This window comes from Protomyctophum parallelum (genome assembly GCF_964188405.1).
Source record: "Protomyctophum parallelum genome assembly, chromosome: 14".
Lineage (NCBI taxonomy): Eukaryota > Metazoa > Chordata > Actinopteri > Myctophiformes > Myctophidae > Protomyctophum > Protomyctophum parallelum.
Window position 1 is genome coordinate 7,239,678 of NC_139709.1, and position 21,492 is coordinate 7,261,169.

Consider the following 21,492-nt stretch of genomic DNA (forward strand, 5'->3'; position numbering starts at 1 on the left):
GCAGATCTACAAGCTCAAAACATGTCGCTGTGGATCTGCAACTGTTGATGTTTCTGTGTTAGGCATGATCAAGTAGGCCATTAACTTATGAAAAAAACATTTAATATGGATATGAGAAGTTTTAGCCCGATTATATATAAATATAATGCTACATTTGTCTGTTGGGGTATACTGGTGAGGTCACAGCAGTCATTTTGAATATAGATGATTGATGCTATGCTATACTTTTTTTTTTTTGTGCATTTTGCCTACTGTATATATGTTTGTTTTTGATGCTGTCCAGCACTTTGGTCAACCTTGGTTGTTTTAAATGTGCTCTAGAAATAAAATAGACTTGACTTGACTTAATTTAATTTGACATCTGTCTCTCTGTTCTTGTCACAGCAGGGGAAACCCCAGACACATGCACTCAACACATTTGGGGACACTGGGGTCGCTGCGCTATGCGGCCCTAACCTAGTCTAGACTTATAATGTGACATATCGATTTATGGCTGAGATTGTAATCTGTTACAGATTACTGATTATCCTCTTAAAATTAAAATATAATTTTCCTAAATATATCGTGTTAACAGGAGGATCAGTGGAGGCTGTAATTTTTTGATTTACAATATTTTCAAGATTTAAATACTAATATAAACCCACAGACAAACTTCCAACCTGGCACCCGACGGCAATAGGCCTATACAGTTCCCATAAAACAAATGCAAAACAATAAAAATCCTTCAGGATGATTAAATAAAGACCTCGACTTCGTCTCTGTGTCGGTCATTATCTATATTAACAAGTGAGAACTTGTACCCAACACATGGCAAGAAACCCAAAGCCACAACAGCTACGTCACTATTGCAACACCCACAACACCATCTTACACACTAGACCCACACACACTCACACGGCAGTGACGTCACACACTTACCTTCGCAGTGTTGCAACGCTATCTCCTCCTATCGCGCCCAAAGCCAACACTCAACACCACCCGCCAAACACTGCTCATTGCACTGCCACCAAAGATGCCTCCCGTCCACACTCACGGCGGCAATGCATTTGTTTACTACAAACATTATCGCCCGAAGCACCCACACCCCCGGAACACTGTTGCCCTTTGCGGCCGCGAAATTCTAGTTTCTCAACAACTGCCGCGGCCTCATCATACATTATCCCCTTGCATAACGGTACGTCATCATACTTTATCACCTTGCATAACGGTACGTCATCATACATTATCCTGCATAACGGTACGTCATCATACATTATCCTGCATAACGGTACGTCATCATACTTTATCACCTTGCATAACGGTACATCATCATACATTATCCTGCATAACGGTACGTCATCATACATTATCCTGCATAACGGTACGTCATCATACATTATCCTGCATAACGGTACGTCATCATACATTATCCTGCATAACGGTACGTCATCATACATTATCCTGCATAATGGTACGTCATCATACATTATCCTGCATAATGGTACGTCATCATACATTATCCTGCATAACGGTACGTCATCATGCATTATCCTGCATAACGGTACGTCATCATGCATTATCACCTTGCATAACGGTACGTCATCATACATTATCCTGCATAACGGTACGTCATCATACATTATCCTGCATAACGGTACGTCATCATACATTATCCTGCATAACGGTACGTCATCATACATTATCCTGCATAATGGTACGTCATCATACATTATCCTGCATAATGGTACGTCATCATACATTATCCTGCATAACGGTACGTCATCATACATTATCCTGCATAATGGTACGTCATCATACATTATCCTGCATAACGGTACGTCATCATACATTATCCTGCATAACGGTACGTCATCATACATTATCCTGCATAACGGTACGTCATCATACATTATCCTGCATAACGGTACGTCATCATACATTATCCTGCATAATGGTACGTCATCATACATTATCCTGCATAACGGTACGTCATCATACATTATCCTGCATAATGGTACGTCATCATACATTATCCTGCATAACGGTACGTCATCATACATTATCCTGCATAATGGTACGTCATCATACATTATCCTGCATAACGGTACGTCATCATACATTATCCTGCATAACGATACGTCATCATACATTATCCTGCATAACGGTACGTCATCATACATTATCCTGCATAATGGAACGTCATCATACATTATCCTGCATAACGGTACGTCATCATACATTATCCTGCATAACGGTACGTCATCATACATTATCCTGCATAACGGTACGTCATCATACATTATCCTGCATAACGGTACGTCATCATACATTATCCTGCATAACGGTACGTCATCATGCATTATCACCTTGCATAACGGTACGTCATCATACATTATCCTGCATAACGGTACGTCATCATACATTATCCTGCATAACGGTACGTCATCATACATTATCCTGCATAACGGTACGTCATCATACATTATCCTGTATAACGGTACGTCATCATGCATTATCACCTTGCATAACGGTACGTCATCATACATTATCCTGCATAACGGTACGTCATCATGCATTATCCTGCATAACGGTACGTCATCATGCATTATCACCTTGCATAACGGTACGTCATCATACATTATCCTGCATAACGGTACGTCATCATACATTATCCTGCATAACGGTACGTCATCATACATTATCCTGCATAACGGTACGTCATCATGCATTATCACCTTGCATAACGGTACGTCATCATACATTATCCTGCATAACGGTACGTCATCATACATTATCTTCTTGCATAATGGTACGTCATCATACATTATCCTGCATAACGGTACGTCATCATACATTATCCTGCATAACGGTACGTCATCATACATTATCTTCTTGCATAACGGTACGTCATCATACTTTATCACCTTGCATAACGGTACGTCATCATACATTATCCTGCATAACGGTACGTCATCATACATTATCCTGCATAATGGTACGTCATCATACATTATCCTGCATAATGGTACGTCATCATACATTATCCTGCATAACGGTACGTCATCATACATTATCCTGCATAACGGTACGTCATCATACATTATCCTGCATAACGGTACGTCATCATACATTATCCTGCATAACGGTACGTCATCATACATTATCCTGCATAACGGTACGTCATCATACATTATCCTGCATAATGGTACGTCATCATACATTATCCTGCATAACGGTACGTCATCATACATTATCCCCTTGCATAACGATACGTCATCATACATTATCCTGCATAACGGTACGTCATCATACATTATCCTGCATAATGGTACGTCATCATACATTATCCTGCATAATGGTACGTCATCATACATTATCCTGCATAACGGTACGTCATCATACATTATCCCCTTGCATAACGGTACGTCATCATGCATTATCCCCTTGCATAACGGTACGTCATCATGCATTATCCCCTTGCATAACGGTACGTCATCATACATTATCCTGCATAACGGTACGTCATCATACATTATCCCCTTGCATAACGATACGTCATCATACATTATCCTGCATAACGGTACGTCATCATACATTATCCTGCATAATGGTACGTCATCATACATTATCCTGCATAATGGTACGTCATCATACATTATCCTGCATAACGGTACGTCATCATACATTATCCCCTTGCATAACGGTACGTCATCATGCATTATCCCCTTGCATAACGGTACGTCATCATGCATTATCCCCTTGCATAACGGTACGTCATCATACATTATCCTGCATAACGGTACGTCATCATACATTATCCTGCATAACGGTACGTCATCATACATTATCCTGCATAACGGTACGTCATCATACATTATCCCCTTGCATAACGGTACGTCATCATACATTATCCTGCATAACTGTACATCATCATACATTATCCTGCATAACGGTACGTCATCATACATTATCCTGCATAATGGTACGTCATCATACATTATCCTGCATAATGGTACGTCATCATACATTATCCCCTTGCATAACGGTACGTCATCATGCATTATCCCCTTGCATAACGGTACGTCATCATACATTATCCTGCATAACGGTACGTCATCATACATTATCCTGCATAACGGTACGTCATCATGCATTATCCCCTTGCATAACGGTACGTCATCATACATTATCCCCTTGCATAACGGTACGTCATCATACATTATCCCCTTGCATAACGGTACGTCATCATACATTATCCCCTTGCATAACGGTACGTCATCATACATTATCCTGCATAACGGTACGTCATCATACATTATCCTGCATAACTGTCTGTTCTACCTGTCGCCTGCATAACGGTACGTCTGTTCTACCTGTCGCCTCCGGTCCTGCGCAGCGTCCCAGGGTTGCGGATGAGCTTGTCCAGCATGTTGAGGATCTGGCTGAAGCTGGGCCTCTCGGCCCGGTCTCTCTCCCAGCAGTCCAACATGAGCTGGTGCAGAACCACGGGGCAGTCCATGGGGGCGGGCAGCCGGTAGCCCTCCTCGATCGCCTTGATCACCTAGAGAGACAGACAGAGAGAGAGAGAGAAAACTCAGGGTTAGAGTGGCCGGATTGTAGCATTTATATAGCGCCTTTATCCAAGGCGCTTTACAGAGATTGTGCATTACATTCACCCATTCACACACACATTCATACACCGACGGCAGCGTAAACCATGCAAGGCACCAACTAGCACATCAGGAGCAATTAGGGGTTCAGAGTCTTGCTCAAGGACACTTCGACATGTAACTCTGGGGGAGCCCGGGTTCGAACTGGCAACCTTGCGGTTACCATCCAGCCACTCTACCCCTGAGCCACCGGGCGGCGGTTCTAACCCGGGCTCCCCCAGAGCTAATGTCGAAGTGTCCTTGTCCTTGAGCAAGACACTGAACCCCTAATTGCTCCCGATGTGCCGGTTGATGCCTTGCATGGTTTCCTCCGCCATCGGTGTAAGAATGTGTGTGTGTGTGTGTGTGAATGGGTGAATGTAATGCGCAATCTATGTAAAGCGCCTTGGATAAAGGCAATATATAAATGCACCAGTTGTGCTTATTTATTTCCAATAAATAAATACATAGACGTGTACGCACGCACGCACACAAGACATCCTCAATACCTCCCTTTTTTAAACGGATTTTAAAGATCCATAACAGCCATGTCGCTGATAATCTGGATCAATCTTTATTCCAAGCGCATCAGGCCTCCGCCTACATGAGGCAGATTCTGTCAAAGTATGCAGGGACACACAGAGAAACACTCAAACCGCGCGCCGGCAGCCAAACTGTTGCTCTGACTAAGCGAGTGGTTTCTATAGTAATTTCCGCGATGTTGAATTATTAGCATCCTCCTTCACGCTGCTATTTTTCAATTTGATTCCCCTGGCCTGTCAGATGCTTGGCGCACGCTTTAATTCAGCCCCTCCGGAGAGAGAGAGAGAGAGAGAGAGAGAGAGAGAGAGAGAGAGAGAGAGCGGCGCGGCTCTGATCCATTGTGTAATTGAATGCAGGTCTGTGCTCCCCGCGCTCCTCTCCTGTCAACCCCTGTGATGGATTCCTGTGGGAATAGGAGATATGGACCCTGGTGTATATGTACTGTAGGCCTCCCTAAAACACTGCGGTGGGAATAGACATGGACGCTGGTGTGAGCGTCCCCAACACACTGCGGTGGGAATAGACATGGACCCTGGTGTGAGCCTCCCTAACACACTGCGGTAGGAATAGACATGGACCCTGGTGTGAGCCTCTCTAACACACTAAAGTATAGGACTAGACATGGACCCTGGTGTGAGCCTCCCTAACACACTTAACTGCGGTAGGAATAGACATGGACCCTGGTGTGAGCCTCCCTAACACACTTAACTGCGGTAGGAATAGACATGGACCCTGGTGTGAGCCTCCCTAACACACTTAACTGCGGTAGGAATAGACATGGACCCTGGTGTGAGCCTCCCTAACACACTTAACTGCGGTAGGAATAGACATGGACCCTGGTGTGAGCCTCCCTAACACACTGCGGTGGGAATAGACATGGACCCTGGTGTGAGCCTCCCTAACACACTGCGGTAGGAATAGACATGGACCCTGGTGTGAGCCTCCCTAACACACTGCGGTAGGAATAGACATGGACCCTGGTGTGAGCCTCCCTAACACACTGCGGTAGGAATAGACATGGACCCTGGTGTGGGCCTCCCTAACACACTGCGGTGGGAATAGACATGGACCCTGGTGTGGGCCTCCCTAACACACTGCGGTGGGAATAGACATGGACCCTGGTGTGAGCCTCCCTAACACACTGCGGTAGGAATAGACATGGACCCTGGTGTGAGCCTCCCTAACACACTGCGGTGGGAATAGACATGGACCCTGGTGTGAGGTCTCCCTAACACACTGCGGTAGGAATAGACATGGACCCTGGTGTGAGGTCTCCTTAACACACTGCAGTAGGAATAGACATGGACCCTGGTGTGAGCCTCCCTAACACACTGCGGTAGGAATAGACATGGACCCTGGTGTGAGCCTCCCTAACACACTGCGGTAGGAATAGACATGGACCCTGGTGTGGGCCTCCCTAACACACTGCGGTGGGAATAGACATGGACCCTGGTGTGGGCCTCCCTAACACACTGCGGTGGGAATAGACATGGACCCTGGTGTGAGCCTCCCTAACACACTGCGGTGGGAATAGACATGGACCCTGGTGTGAGGTCTCCTTAACACACTGCAGTAGGAATAGACATGGACCCTGGTGTGAGCCTCCTTAACACATTTTGGGCGGGAACCCCTTTTGGTGTTTTAAACATTATGTCATAATTTAGCTATTGAAAAATAGCAGATCTACAAGCTTCTGCAAACGGTTGCAGCAAACACGCGCGCACGAGAGAGAGAGAGAGAGAGATGCAACGAGAGAGAGAGAGTTGCGAGCAGTGTTTCAGTCCTAAAGTGTTTGGGCACGGCAGCCAGTTCCGATGAGGAAAGGAGAGGAACCAGGGGTTTATCAGCTCACGCTGCAAAGAGTGACGCAATGAGTTCAGAGTGCCTGCCATTGTGGTTTGTGTGTGGCGTTCTTCACCCTGAGGGTAGTGCAGTCATTAACTGACTGAGCAACATGCTGTGTGAGAATTAACCCACATCTATGTGTTCATTGACGTGTGCTCAGCTGTAGCAGTTTGTGTCTTTGATGTGATCACGAATCACGAGTGCATGGTCATTGCGTTACTAAATGAACCTGTAACAAGTCTGAGTAGGTTTTATTGGTTATAGGGAAAGATAATGTTCTTGTGTGATTTAATCTGTCTCCACTTTTATTGATAACCTTGGGATAAATTGCTCGTAATAAAGTCTATATTTTATATTTTGCATTTTCCAATGAGGATTGTATATTTTAATAATAAGTCCGTGGTCCGTCTAGTATGTATCTATAGCCTCTGGTTACACTAATGCCAAGAAAGTGGAGCATATCACTCCGGTCCTTAAATCTTTACACTGGTTCCCTGTGTGCGAAATGGGTTTCGACCCGTTGGGTCTAAAAGCTTTGAATGGTTTAGGGCCAACATCCATTTCTGATCATGTTCGATATCACAAGCCATCCAGATCTCTCATTTAATCTGAAAGCTCTGCTTTCTGTCCCTAGAATAAAAATAATAAACAGCATTTATCAAATGTTTTTATCTATCTGGGAGTTTTATCAAACTCAGGAAGAAAACTGCAGGTCTGCTGCCACGCTAATTTCTTTTAAAACACAATCAAAGACCTCTGTAACTGTTTGCCACTGCCTTTGATTGAGTTGCATTTCCTTTTCTTTCTCTTCTGCACTGTAACTATAATATATTTTGTATTTCCTCTTGTGTTTTATGCATCCTAGTGTCATTGTATATAAGTGTGTTTCCTATTGCTTGATGCTCTGTGTGTGCCGCTCTCAAAGGGCACTTACGGACGCCAACGGTTGCAATTTGATACTGGCCCCGTAGAATCAGAATTTTTGTTTAGTTTTTACATCTCTGGGACCCTGCAGTCACCCCCGTCGGCACACTGTGGTATGTTCTGTAACCGTGGGAGAGTGATCACCCGTTATTTGCAATGTCACTCACAACAAAACGCTCCCGCCACATGACAACAACAGCCTCATCATAGCCAGGGTGGAGAGTGTACAGATGGCCTCGCATCTGGGGGTGATGCATTATTTGGGGTCTTAATGAAGATTTAATTTCGCCTTTGGATTCCGTGTCGTTGGAACTGATTTATTAGCGCCACCACAGAGCCTGGGAGCCAGCTGAATCTACGAGCTCATCTTTAGGTATGTGTGTGAACCTCCGGCTCCAGCCAACCTGGCTGGAAATGGGCCAATCACATTCATTTATCTAATATGGGATGGGGATGGGGGTGGGGGTGGGGGGGGGGGGGGCTTCATGCAAGGACTAACAGGCTCAGTGTGCTGCCAAGTCTACTTTATTAAAAGCAACTTTGGCTTGATTTTCTGAAATGTATCTTGTGGATATTGGTAGTTGCTTTTTTGGGGGGCTTGCTTCTAAAGCATATAGTTACTTATTTGGGCTTGCTGTCTAAAGTTGTTTATTTTCATGTCAAGGCCTGAGTGTGTGTGTGTGTGTGTGTGTGTGTGTGTGTGTGTGTGTGTGTGTGTGTGTGTGTGTGTGTGTGTGTGCGTGTGCGTGTGTGCGTGCATGCGTGCGCGCGTGTGCATGCTGCGTCACTTCTTTACGGCGTAGACATGACTGCTTGTTCCTGCTTGGAACTCGACTGTCAAACCAACCAGTGCTGCTTGTCAAACAGCAATCAACAATATGCTACTGCACTGCACCTTTTCCCAACCTCAATGCTTTCATTGCTGGGTAAAACATTAACAGAACAAATGGTGGCATAAGTGGGGTCATTTGGTTCGAGGGGAGGCAGTTGCCACCCCCTACCTTTCAACATGTAATGCAACCTAAAAATTCACGTCTTTTATCCACAATTAAACACATTACATTTAACCCATTCTGACCGGGCACCCATTTTGGTGTCGGCATCATGTTATGCTTTAGCTATTTAAAAATAGCAGATCTACAAGCTCATATCGCGCCACCGAGTGGCACGATACAAGCTTGTAGGTCTGCTATTTTTTGAAAAATCGAAGAGCGACTGACATTTTTAGAATCTGATCTCAGGTCAGAATGGGTTCATCAGACCAGTGTGTGTCCGGCGGAAACCTCGTATGAATCTGATCTCAGGTCAGAATGGGTTAAAAAAGATTGAAACAGAGACTCACGTCTTGGTTGTTCATGTCCCAGTAAGGTCTCTCCCCGTACGAGACCACCTCCCACATGACGATGCCGTAGCTCCACACGTCGCTGGCCGGGCTGAACTTCCTGTAGGCGATGGCCTCCGGAGGGGTCCACCTGATGGGGATCTTACCCCCGGGAGAGTGGTACGTCCCCACCGTTTCCTATAGGGACAGCACCAAACAACAGCGTTGGTTCAGAATGTGAGGGAAAAATGTAGGGTGAAATTCGCTTTGGGTGAAACAGGATAGAAATGAGCAAAACCTCCAAGTTGAGTCAAGAAAAGGCAGTCAAATTTTCATAAGAAAGCCAATGGCATGAGGCGGTTACAAAGCAGCATTTAAGAATATCAAAGTAAAGAAATCTATCTGCCTGCCTGCCTGTCTGTGTCTGCCTGCATGCCTGTCTGCCTGCCTGCCTGCCTGCCTACCTGCCTGTCTGTCTGTCCGTCCGCCTGCCAAATGCCAACCAAATGTCATCCTGGCCACAATAACTCAATCCACCGTATCAACATCAATTCACACAGCAAGGCAATGGAAACTCACATTATAGCGAGAAGTATTGATTCAATAGGTCGCCTTGCTGGTTTTTATCACGGTACTTTTATTGCATCAGCTGCAGTTCAGGAGGGCATACACAGGGATTTAAACAGGTGCAGCTAGGGAGAAAACTAGTACAAGGAGAACAGAGGAGATCCACACACTCCCAAAGTGAAGCGTACTATTAACCATATGGACTCTGGTGTCCATTTCTCTGGGCCAAGATTTGGCAAAAGTAGGCAATCATTTGTCCCAAACAGAGGGGAACATTCTGTTTTTTTTTTAATACAAACATTGTGCAAAAATAGCAGATCTACAAGCTTAGATCTACAAATGATTAGACAAGTGTACCCTAGTACAGGGTTTAAGTGTACACAAGGTTTTGAACCATGAATAACATTAATTCCCATGCAGAAGAATCTTACATCTGGAATGTAAACCTTCTCACAGCAATAACAGAATGTAGTCTGACACAATATGGTACAGTTGGTACTGGTACTGGTTGTGCTGGCCTCAGAATTGCAGTCCTGTCTTTTTTTAACCAACCGCCTGTAGTGTTCCTGCATGCCTTAAGTGCATCACAAAGTTATTGCCTACTGTTGGTTAGCTTGGAACAAAGCTACATTATACAACAACGTCACAAGCTAGATGACTACAGCCAGGCCAGGCCCGCTGCATGCGGAGCGGGACGGGAACACTAAAGTGTTCTTTTGGAAAGCACTCATCTCTTGTTTTCCAGTCCCGCTGTTTTTACTGCCGCCATTGCAAGAGGACCACAGCATCTTATTTGATGGTGCTTGTTTTTCCTGACTGCTACTGTATGTCAGCTATACCGAACAAAACTACTAGTCTACAGTGTGTGTGTGCGTGTGCCTGCGTGCGCGCGTGTGTGTACACATGTGACACATGGTACAGTCCTGACTCCTGCCCCATTCCAGCTTCTGAACGTGAGTCTGTGACCTAAATGGACATTGGACAGTCAGCATTAGTAGTGTGGTGTATTTTCACACCACATTAGCTGACTAATCTAGAAATAAGACTGAAAAAGCTCTCTAGAACAAACTAAATAGCAAACTGTACTCTAGTAAAAAACCTTGTCAAAAGCATCGGACGAGCATATGAAAAAGCACGCAGGCAGAGAGGTGAGGTGTTGAATCAACCATTTATTGCAACCGAGACCAAAAACAGCAGAGAGCTTCCCGCGGCCCATGAGTGGGCCGTGGAGCACGCGGCCAGACTGACCACCTTGATGAACAGTCTGCTAAGACTTCCTAAACATTGTATTTTACGGGACATATATACAGTTTACATCAAACAGTTGAGTTCTGGCTGATGGCTTTCAGACCTGTAGTCACTGTCAGACAGACAGACTAGACGATTGACTTACTTAACCTAAATCAAATAAGCACGGTGACCACAATATATAGGCGAACATTTGAACATAGCCTATATGATATGAATATCATGAAATTTGGAGACCACAGTAGAACAATAACCTGGGATAATAACTTTTCTTAACTTCATTGACAATCCCCTTAATTGACCTACAGATACTATCACTCCCATGTTGTACTAGGGTTACAAGTTGGGCCGAGATTTGGCCAGGCTGGCTAGTCTGTTGTAATGCTGGGTTCACACAGGCAGATACAAAGACACAGTACACCGTTCATTTTCAATGGAAGCTAGCGACGTGAAGCTACGAAGAATTTGTCGCCGCTACAAAAGATGCAAAGATACGTTGAAATGGATTCAACTTCAGATACAAAGATACAAAGCGACACATATGCTGTGATCTTTGTATCTTTGCATCTGCCCCGTCAAATGTGAATGCAGCATATCGCCACCATGGGGAGATTTGAAGAAATGTGTGATTTTGCTGCCTGAAAATAGTAGGAATAGTGACAACAAATGTGTTTTGCAAACATCTGTCTCTTGGTGGCGCTATAAATGGCCTATTTGAAAAAAAAATTGGGTGCAGTTTACTTCGTGGTATACCCGGGAGTGTGTGTGCAAAGGTTTCCAGCAATGGGTCCAGCGGTGCTTATAGCATGTCGTGCAAAACGGGCCCCTGCAGCAAGCGCCAATCGTAGTCAATCGGACGATCGGACGAAAACATACAGCCTTTGGCCTGGCGGAGACAACAAAACAAACAGCCTTCGGCCTGGCGGAGACAACAAAACAAACAGCCTTCGGCCTGGCGGAGACAACAAAGGTACACGGATGGCACACCTGTCAACGCTCCCGGCCTTCAACTGCTCAACGAGGACATTCTGTTGTCAAGCAGCATGCTGAATTCACGTTCATTGAAAACGGTACTACGTGTTTAAATTTGGGCATTTTTCTGAGGAGGATTAGGGTTAGTCAACTATGAAGATATATCTTGGTCACTTGTTCTCATGTTTTTGGGTCATAGATTTGTTTTCCTCGAATACGGATGATAAAAATGCAATGTAGATGTTATATATATGTTTTTCTTTTAACTGGTAGCCTACTTTCTTTGAGGTCCTACATTGTTCTCTCTGAATTCTATTTATGTAACTATGTACCTTATTTATCGACAAGAAATCATGCTTTCCCACACTTGCAAGTTGCCCTGCATAAGAGTTTGCAACCCAATTGTGGCTTCATGAAGAAGGCATTCGCATAGAAGGGGCACCATGCACACCACACTGCTAAGCTAACACACTGCAGGTGGATGGAGGCAACAACACACCACACCACATACCATGCTATTGGCTCTTCCTCCTGGGTAAAACGGTGCAGAAAGCCAGGAGGAAAGTTTCTCTTCCTGTCTACGACCCCGATAGATAATACCATGATCATATACCTCCTCTAACCCATTTAGACATGAAGACGATCCTACAAAATGTCTTCTAAATCATGACAGTTCTCAGAAAAACCTCATGTTTCTGTCAGTCGTTCTCAAACTATTTCATGTCAAGGACCCCTCGAATTATATGTAGGTCCTATTTGGCCGCCGACCCCCCCCATCTCAAAATATGTAGTTCCAGGGACCCCCCCAGAAGCAAATATTTGAGTTAAAAACGTTCTCTCTGAAGGAATAAAAACTCAAAGATTTGCGCCACATTTTCACAATTTTAATAAAAATAGCAGACCTACAAGCTCGTAGCTATGAGCTTGTAGATCTGCTATTTTTCAATAGCTAAAGTATCACATAATGCTTAAAACATTAATATGGGTTTTCCCGACCACAATGGGCTAATGCCTCTGGCTGATGTAACCAAACGACCCACTTTACACACTTTCACACTCTCCACAAGCAGAGGGATTTTAGTGTTCCCCTCCCAGCACTTCCAGACAGTGCCTGGTTATCGCTCTCCATCTCAGACCATCATCCTCAGCATGCCCAATTAAATGTAGGGTATGAGAGAATTTATTTTGTTAAGAACGATATTCTCGATAGTAATCACTACATGTTGTCACTGCTGTTGTCTTGGTTGGTATTGTTTTAATGTTTCACCTTGCCTCCTTTTAACTTGTTCTTGATCGCGTTTTTGATCTTTTTAGTTTTTTCAATCTCGTTTAATATTGATTTTTCCTTGTGTTAATCCTTTTCATGTAAAGCACTTATTTTGTCTGCGTTTGATGTCATGAAAGGTGCTATACAAATAAAGATAATGTATTTAATACTCTCCCACACATGCAATCCTCTCTCTCTCTCTCTCTCTCTCTCTCTCAAGCACACTCTCAACTGTTTTATAATTTAAGACCTGAGGCTGATTCTATGAATGCTACTTCTAGAAGTCAGTAGTTCTCACCACTTTCAATATTTTTCAAAAATGTTAAAGAAAGGAATGAAAATACACCCACACACTGTGAAGGTCGGTACATGAGTATTTTATTTTAATAATGCAACGTTTCGGTATAGCCTGGCTTGGCCAGCCTCATAGCGATGATTCACTGGAGATTCTTCCCCGCATATGAGTCTGGACTCGGGCCCAATTAGGCAGCATGAAAAGTGGGCGTTAGTAGTTGCCTTGACAGACAGATCCATCTAGCCAATCAGCGTAACAAAAAAGCTGACGTCCGCTCCAGAGCCATGGTCCGCTCCTCATACTGTACATTATAGTTTCTACTTTATACGTGAGCGAGATATGTCGGATATAATTATGTCAGAGTCTATGTCTGAAATAACTGCTGTTCTTATCGTTTCTGTGTAAACTTTTAAACTCGTTGCGTTGAGGGAAGCCATTGTTGTTTTAAAAGTACTGCAGCATGAATGTTACGTCACCAGATTTACACATGAACCAATCAGAGGCTGCTTTTCACTGTTGTACGGACAGCCGTTGAAACGCAGTCACTGATTGGCCGCGATCATTTTCTGATTTCTCCAGCTTCCCATGCCTATGGGCCTAAGTCTAGACTCATACGCTCTGCCTATGGGCCTAAGTCTAGACTCATACGCTCTGCCTATGGGCCGAAGTCTAGACTCATACGCTCTGCCTATGGGCCGAAGTCTAGACTCATACGCTCTGCCTATGGGCCGAAGTCTAGACTCATACGCTCTGCCTATGGGCCTAAGTCTAGACTCATACGCTCTGCCTATGGGCCTAAGTCTAGACTCATACGCTCTGCCTATGGGCCTAAGTCTAGACTCATACGCTCTGCCTATGGGCCGAAGTCTAGACTCATACGCTCTGCCTATGGGCCGAAGTCTAGACTCATACGCTCTGCCTATGGGCCTAAGTCTAGACTCATACGCTCTGCCTATGGGCCTAAGTCTAGACTCATACGCTCTGCCTATGGGCCTAAGTCTAGACTCATACGCTCTGCCTATGGGCCGAAGTCTAGACTCATACGCTCTGCCTATGGGCCTAAGTCTAGACTCATACGCTCTGCCTATGGGCCTAAGTCTAGACTCATACGCTCTGCCTATGGGTCTAAGTCTAGACTCATACGCTCTGCCTATGGGCCTAAGTCTAGACTCATACGCTCTGCCTATGGGCCGAAGTCTAGACTCATACGCTCTGCCTATGGGCCTAAGTCTAGACTCATACGCTCTGCCTATGGGCCTAAGTCTAGACACATACGCTCTGCCTATGGGCCTAAGTCTAGACTCATACGCTCTGCCTATGGGCCTAAGTCTAGACTCATACGCTCTGCCTATGGGCCTAAGTCTAGACACATACGCTCTGCCTATGGGCCGAAGTCCAGACTCATACGCTCTGCCTATGGGCCTAAGTCTAGACTCATACGCTCTGCCTATGGGCCTAAGTCTAGACTCATACGCTCTGCCTATGGGCCTAAGTCTAGACACATACGCTCTGCCTATGGGCCGAAGTCCAGACTCATACGCTCTGCCTATGGGCCTAAGTCCAGACTCATACGCTCTGCCTATGGGCCTAAGTCTAGACTCATATGCTCTGCCTATGGGCCTAAGTCTAGACTCATACGCTCTGCCTATGGGCCTAAGTCCAGACTCATATGCGGGGAAGAATCTTCAGTGAATCCTCGCTATAAAAAAAAAATAGATGTACAAGCTCATATCGCGACACTTTGTGCCACGCTATGAGCTTGCATATCTGCAATTTCTGAAGAGCCAAAGTATACAATGACACGGATTTAATGTGTTAAAATAAAACACACTGGGTTTGATTAATCAAAAACGTAATAAATAGAATAATACATAAGCACAATCCACAAAGATGTACAAAAAAAACGTACACGTCCTTTGTCGAGAGTGAATAACTCATACACGCGTTTGCAAACTTTGATTTTACGGGGCTGTTTGATGTGTAGAAAGAGAGATCATTGGACTACAGTAGTATAAAAGTGCTCCGAGATAAATGTGTAACCTTTGTTTTACTCCAAACAACCGTGGACTTTCTTCAGCAGAGAGAGCAGCGATAGTCATTTTTAAACAGGCACGTCAACGTGAATCAGCGTGCATGGCTGACACGGACACGACCTCCCCCCCGCCACGCTACAGTTCTGTTCCAACCAGCGTGAGACAGACAGACAGACAGTCACCATCCCCTGCTGCCTGGGAGGTCCGCGGAGAAGAAGACACAGAGATGATGTCAAGCAGCATCCCAGTCTTTCTTTCTGGTCTTCTCATTCCATCAGCATCACGGTATATATATATATTTCCTGGAGATGCTAGGAATACTTCAACATAAGACTCGGGGTGATGTTACGTAATACCATTTGAAGGTTGAAGTCAACATCCCTGTCTTTCTTTCTGGTCTTCTCATTCCATCAGCATCACGGTGTATATATATATATACTATATATACAAGTAAGACGCGCAAACGCGGGAAGCGAACGCAGCTCGTAAATTGCAATAACAACAATTAGAATAAATTACGTACTTTTTTTTTCTTTTTAGTTAGTAATTTTTTTTAAGTTTTCTACTGTGTGTGTGTGTGTGTGGTTGTTTGTGTGTGTGTGTGTGTGTGTGTGTGTGTGTGTGTGTGTGTGTGTGAGACAGACACACAGACAGACAGACAGACATGATCTGCAGGGTCTCATAGTTAGTGCTCACTGTATTTGCAATCACTGCGTTCGCAATGAGAGAAAAGTACTGCCGTAGCAGACAACCCGCAGCACTCCAGACAAAATCCTTCTAGGTGCAAGGCTCGAAGATATGCGTTAAGATGGCATAAGCTGGCATTATATATACATATATAATAGTCAAGACATTTCCTGGAGATGCTAGGCATACTTCAACATACGACTCGGGGTGATGTAATACCATGTGAAGGTTGCAGTATTATGACAAAGTCAAAGTGGGTTGTATTTTGAATTCTGCCTACTGGAAGTCAATACAGTTTTTCTCTCTAAATGACAGACGGGCAACAGCTTCCATGAGCATTACGTAATGTGTCATTTTCCCTTTTAGTTTTTTTAGGAAGGGAAACATTTCTTCATAATTTCTGGATTTCTGGGCGGGAACCCTTTTTGGTGTTTTAAGCACAGTGTTATATACTTTAGCTATTGAAAAATAGCAGATCTACAAGCTCATGAGCTTGTAGTCTATTTTTTCAGGAACGTTTTTTAACTCATATCTTTGCTTCTGGGGAGGGCAAAAACATATTTTCAGATGGGGGTCAACATATATTTTTGGGTGTCCTTGACATGAAAATGTTTGAGAACGACTGTCATAGAAAACTATTCTGTCAGAATAATGAAAGGCATTTGTAGAATCGTCCTCAGGTCTAAATGGGTTAAACCGTATACTGTTTATATTTGTATGACTCTCTCCTGGACTGAAATGAAAAACAGTACACCCTCTCTGAGACCATTATTTTTTTAACCCATTCTGAACGGGAACCCATTTTGGTGTCAGCGTCATGTTATGCTTTAGCCATTGAAAAATAGCAGATCTACAAGCTCATAGCGCGCCACCGAGTGGCGCGCTACGAGCTTGTAGGTCTGCTATTTCTGAAAAATCGAAGAACGACTGACATTTTTAGAATCTGATCTCAGGTCAGAATGCGTTAATCAGACCAGTGTGTGTCCCAGTGGAAACCTCGTATGGACCCGAATGCACTTCTTTCTCGCCTCCCCAATGAGTCCACAATGAGCAGAATAGAGCCATAAACACAGACAGCACTTATGAAAAACACACCCTTTTGTGGTTATAGTTTTCACAGTGGTTTAGTTTTGCGTTCTTCTTACCCGCGTGGTGTAGGCGGCCTCGGGGTCGTCGTCCAGCACTCGGCTCAGGCCGAAGTCGGACACCTTGCAGACCAGGTTGGAGTTGACCAGCGTGTTCCTGGCCGCCAGGTCTCTGTGCACGAAGCTCATGTCTGACAGGTACTTCATGCCCGAGGCCACCCCACGCAGCATGCCGACCAGCTGGATCACTGTGAACTGACCGTCATGTTTCTGAGAGAGAGACACATAGAGAGAGAGAGAGAGAGAGAGAGAGAGAGAGAGAGAGAGAGAGAGAGAGAGCGTAACGTGAAAAGAAAGACAGTGGACAAGCTGTACGCAAATCCACCAACCACATGCAGCATGGCCACGACAGGCAATGTTAAAAATAGATGTCACCCTGTATCTGTATATCTGTAGCTGACATTATTTAAATATTTTTTATCCCACGATTTTGTAACCCATTTTTCACCCCTGTGTCAATCATCTAATGTGATCCTGGGCTCTACACACCGTCCACCAACCTAGTCCCCATATATGGGGGACAAGGGGAGAGCAACGGACTTGAACTCATGCTTCCTTCATGCCTGAGTGTCCAAGTTGCTCCTTTACACCTGAGAGGGGGGAGTTTCCCTGGTTGGACGTAGCGCGTGGAAGGAACACGTTATTCCAAACAGTTCCTTTCCCCTCCATCAGGCGCCCCGGCTGGCCAGGGGGAGGCAGTTTTATCTGTAGCTGACATTGAGTCTTGCACTTACTCTCAGGAAGGCGTCCAGCGATCCATTCTCCATGTACTCTGTGATGATCATCACCGGTTTACCTGAAGAGATACACAGCAGTATTTATACAAGTGTTCACGGAAATTCACCATAAAATGCATTCCAGACGCGAGTCAAAACACCTCTGTATCTGAGCTGTCTACGAATGGGAGTGGGATGATTCCTCTCCCACTGCTGTTGTATCATAGTGACTCACCTGCCAGTGAGGAGCCCCCACCGGGAGGACGTACTGTTGTATCCTATACTGACTCACCTGCCAGTGAGGAGCCCCCACCGGGAGGACATACTGTTGTATCCTATACTGACTCACCTGCCAGTGAGGAGCCCCCACCGGGAGGACATACTGTTGAATCCTATACTGACCTACCTGCCAGTGAGGAGCCCCCACCGGGAGGATGTAGAGACTTCGTCCTACTCCTCCTGCGATCAGCCATCAATAACTCTTTTTGATTAGAATCGTAATCCGGGATCAGATTCAGAGATAAAAGGGTGGGAAGATTTGGAGGGGAACAATTATGCTGACGGACCACTGACTGCTGTGCAACCTTAGAGTATATAATAGAGACTAGAGACGTCACCGAGAGGACATGGTGGCCGAAAGTGGTATTGCACTATGGGCCATGGCACTATGGGCCATACGTGAACGCTATGTTTCATACGTGAACGCTATGCTCCATACGTGAACGCTATGTTTCAAACGTGAACGCTATGCTCCATACGCGAACGCTATATGTTTCATACGTGAACGCTATGTTTCATACGTGAACGCTATATGTTTCATACGTGAACGCTATGCTCCATACGTGAAAGCTATATGTTTCATACGTGAACGCTATGTTTCAATGCTATGAAGGACCCAGCGCGTTCACGTATGGCCCACAACCAATCCCAGAATGCACTCTGTTTCAAACCGAAAGAACGCCTCATGCACTGGGTGAGCAACTCAATTCAAGTGGATGAGAGGAGAAGTCTGGTGATGTCGCTCTATTATACACAGTGTACTGTAACTCTATTTCTGCAACACAGATGCTCACAGGTGGTAGTACAGCGCAATCTCTAATTGAATTAATACAAAACATTAAAAGACGGAGATCTCCGCTCATGGCAGTACATGAGTCAATAGCACACAGCTTACATCTGGTGACCACGCCCTCCAGCCGGATGATGTTTGGATGGTCAAACTGTCCCATGATTGACGCCTCCGACAGGAAGTCCCGCCTCTGCTTGTCAGAGTATCCCGCCTTCAGACTCTTGATGGCCACGTAGATCTCCCTCTTCCCCTGAAGACGCAGCCGCCCGCTGCACACCTCGCCAAACTCGCCTATGGTGCATGCACGCAGACACACACACACACACACACACACACACACACACATACACCAAAGTCAATGCCTGGAACTACATAGTTTCAGATGGGGGTCCGGAGGCCAAATACATATAATTTTTGGGTTTGAGCACCACTGATATGGAAACATAGGTTTTTCAGAAAACGGTCATGATCTAAATAAGGTCTAAACAAAAATGGGTTATGTGTGTTCATGCATGCATCACGCGTGTGTGTATGTGTGTGTGTGTGTGTGTGCGCGCGGTTCTTTGAGGACCCTCACCCATGCCGATGACCCTCTCGATGTGAATGCCGCTGACGTCGATCTCCTTGGCGAACTCATGGATGGCCTGGTCAGGGTCTTCATAGGTGAACGGATCCACGTAGATCTTAACCCCTGATGTGAGCACGCACGCACGCACGCAGACACCCACCCGCAAGCGCGCGCGCACACACACACACGCACACGCACACGCACACACACACACACACACACACACACACACACACACACACACACACACACACACACACGTTAACCACGTGACCACTTTTAACACTATACTTGGGTTAGTCCCACATGTTCCAATAGACGTCACTTTCAGTAGAGGGAGCCAATACACAGGTTCATGTATTTTTTTATTGGCAGTGAAATCTCCATTGGGCGATTTTAGGTCGCTTAATATAAGAACTGTGTTTGAAAAATAAACCGACCACCCCAGCCTTTCTGTCAGGGGAGTGGCTGTGCGTCACTCGTTAATGATGTCCATTCATATTTGATACAGCCAGTTTCTGGAGAAAATGGAATTAATGTGGCCGCAAAAGCCTTGCAACTACATATGAAGGCAATTTCACTGCTAATATACGTCACGCCCAGCTGTCAACACATTGCGATCCTGAGATTCCTCGTTGACGTAAGCTCAGCTGGTGGTGACTCGACTCGTACTAACCACAAAACATTAAATATCAATAAAAAAAAATAAAAAAAATTACATTCAGTTTCTGTTGTGCGACGGGCAGATGACGCCCTCTACTGACAGTGACGTCAGGTCTTCGGTGCTCAATGGTCCTATAAAGTATTAAAGGAGAATTCCATACTAAAAGGCTTTCTTACCTTTCTTTGTAGTTGTTACGTCCCCACCAAAGAGGTCCAGGTGTTATTTTGTGCAAAAACTCCTTATTGGCTATTTCCCCTACCATGAGCCCTACATGAATTGCATTGAATTGAATGGGGCTATGGGGTGTTGTGCTAATTTGCTTATTGCCATTGCTCAAAATTATACTTTCTTTGTATATATCCTCTCTTCATAATGTAAATAATATCCCAAGCGGCACACTTTACTACTTATTTCAATGGAAATAAGCGAATTAGCATAACACCCCATAGCCCCATTCAATTCCCATTCAATGCAATGCAATGCAATGCAATGCAATTAATTGAGGGCTTATGGTAGGGAAAATAGCCAATAAGGAGTTTTTGCACAAAAAAACACCTGGACCTCTTTGGTGGGGACGTAACAACTACAAAAGAAGGTAAGAAAGATAAGAAAGCATTCTAGCATGGAATTCTCCTTTAAGACCATGGTCATTCTGAACCTAGGCTGTGTTCCTTATTTTGTGTATTATCCTCAAATGGTCCAACTCAGGATCGTGCCGTGGCCATGTACTGTACTGTACTGTACTGTACTGTACTGTACTGTACTGTACTGTACTGTACTGTACTGTACTGTACTGTACTGTACTGTACGCTGCTTGTCTCCGGTCCCCAATTGGAAGAAGCCGGCCTCCGAAGGGTGGTGTGTCTGTGTGCAGGTGTTAATCATGTGTTCGGCAGACTGCTCAGGCTCGCAGCACGCATGCTGCATTGCCTGCCAATTAAGTCCCACTGATTTGTTTTAGCAACCGACACCAGAGTGCCGGGCAGACGGTTCAGTAGGG

At 44.9% G+C, this 21,492-nt stretch overlaps 1 protein-coding gene across 1 annotated transcript in view; it reads right to left on the minus strand.

Annotated features, from left to right (window-relative positions):
• The window catches only part of LOC310870697 (ephrin type-A receptor 4-A-like), a 55,580-nt gene that overhangs the window by 3,703 nt on the left and 30,385 nt on the right, over positions 1-21,492 (minus strand). The window contains 6 exon segments of the mRNA XM_083781970.1: positions 4,353-4,540; positions 9,283-9,459; positions 17,476-17,685; positions 18,210-18,271; positions 19,366-19,551; positions 19,838-19,951. Coding sequence (XP_083638096.1) covers positions 4,353-4,540; positions 9,283-9,459; positions 17,476-17,685; positions 18,210-18,271; positions 19,366-19,551; positions 19,838-19,951 — 937 coding nt within the window.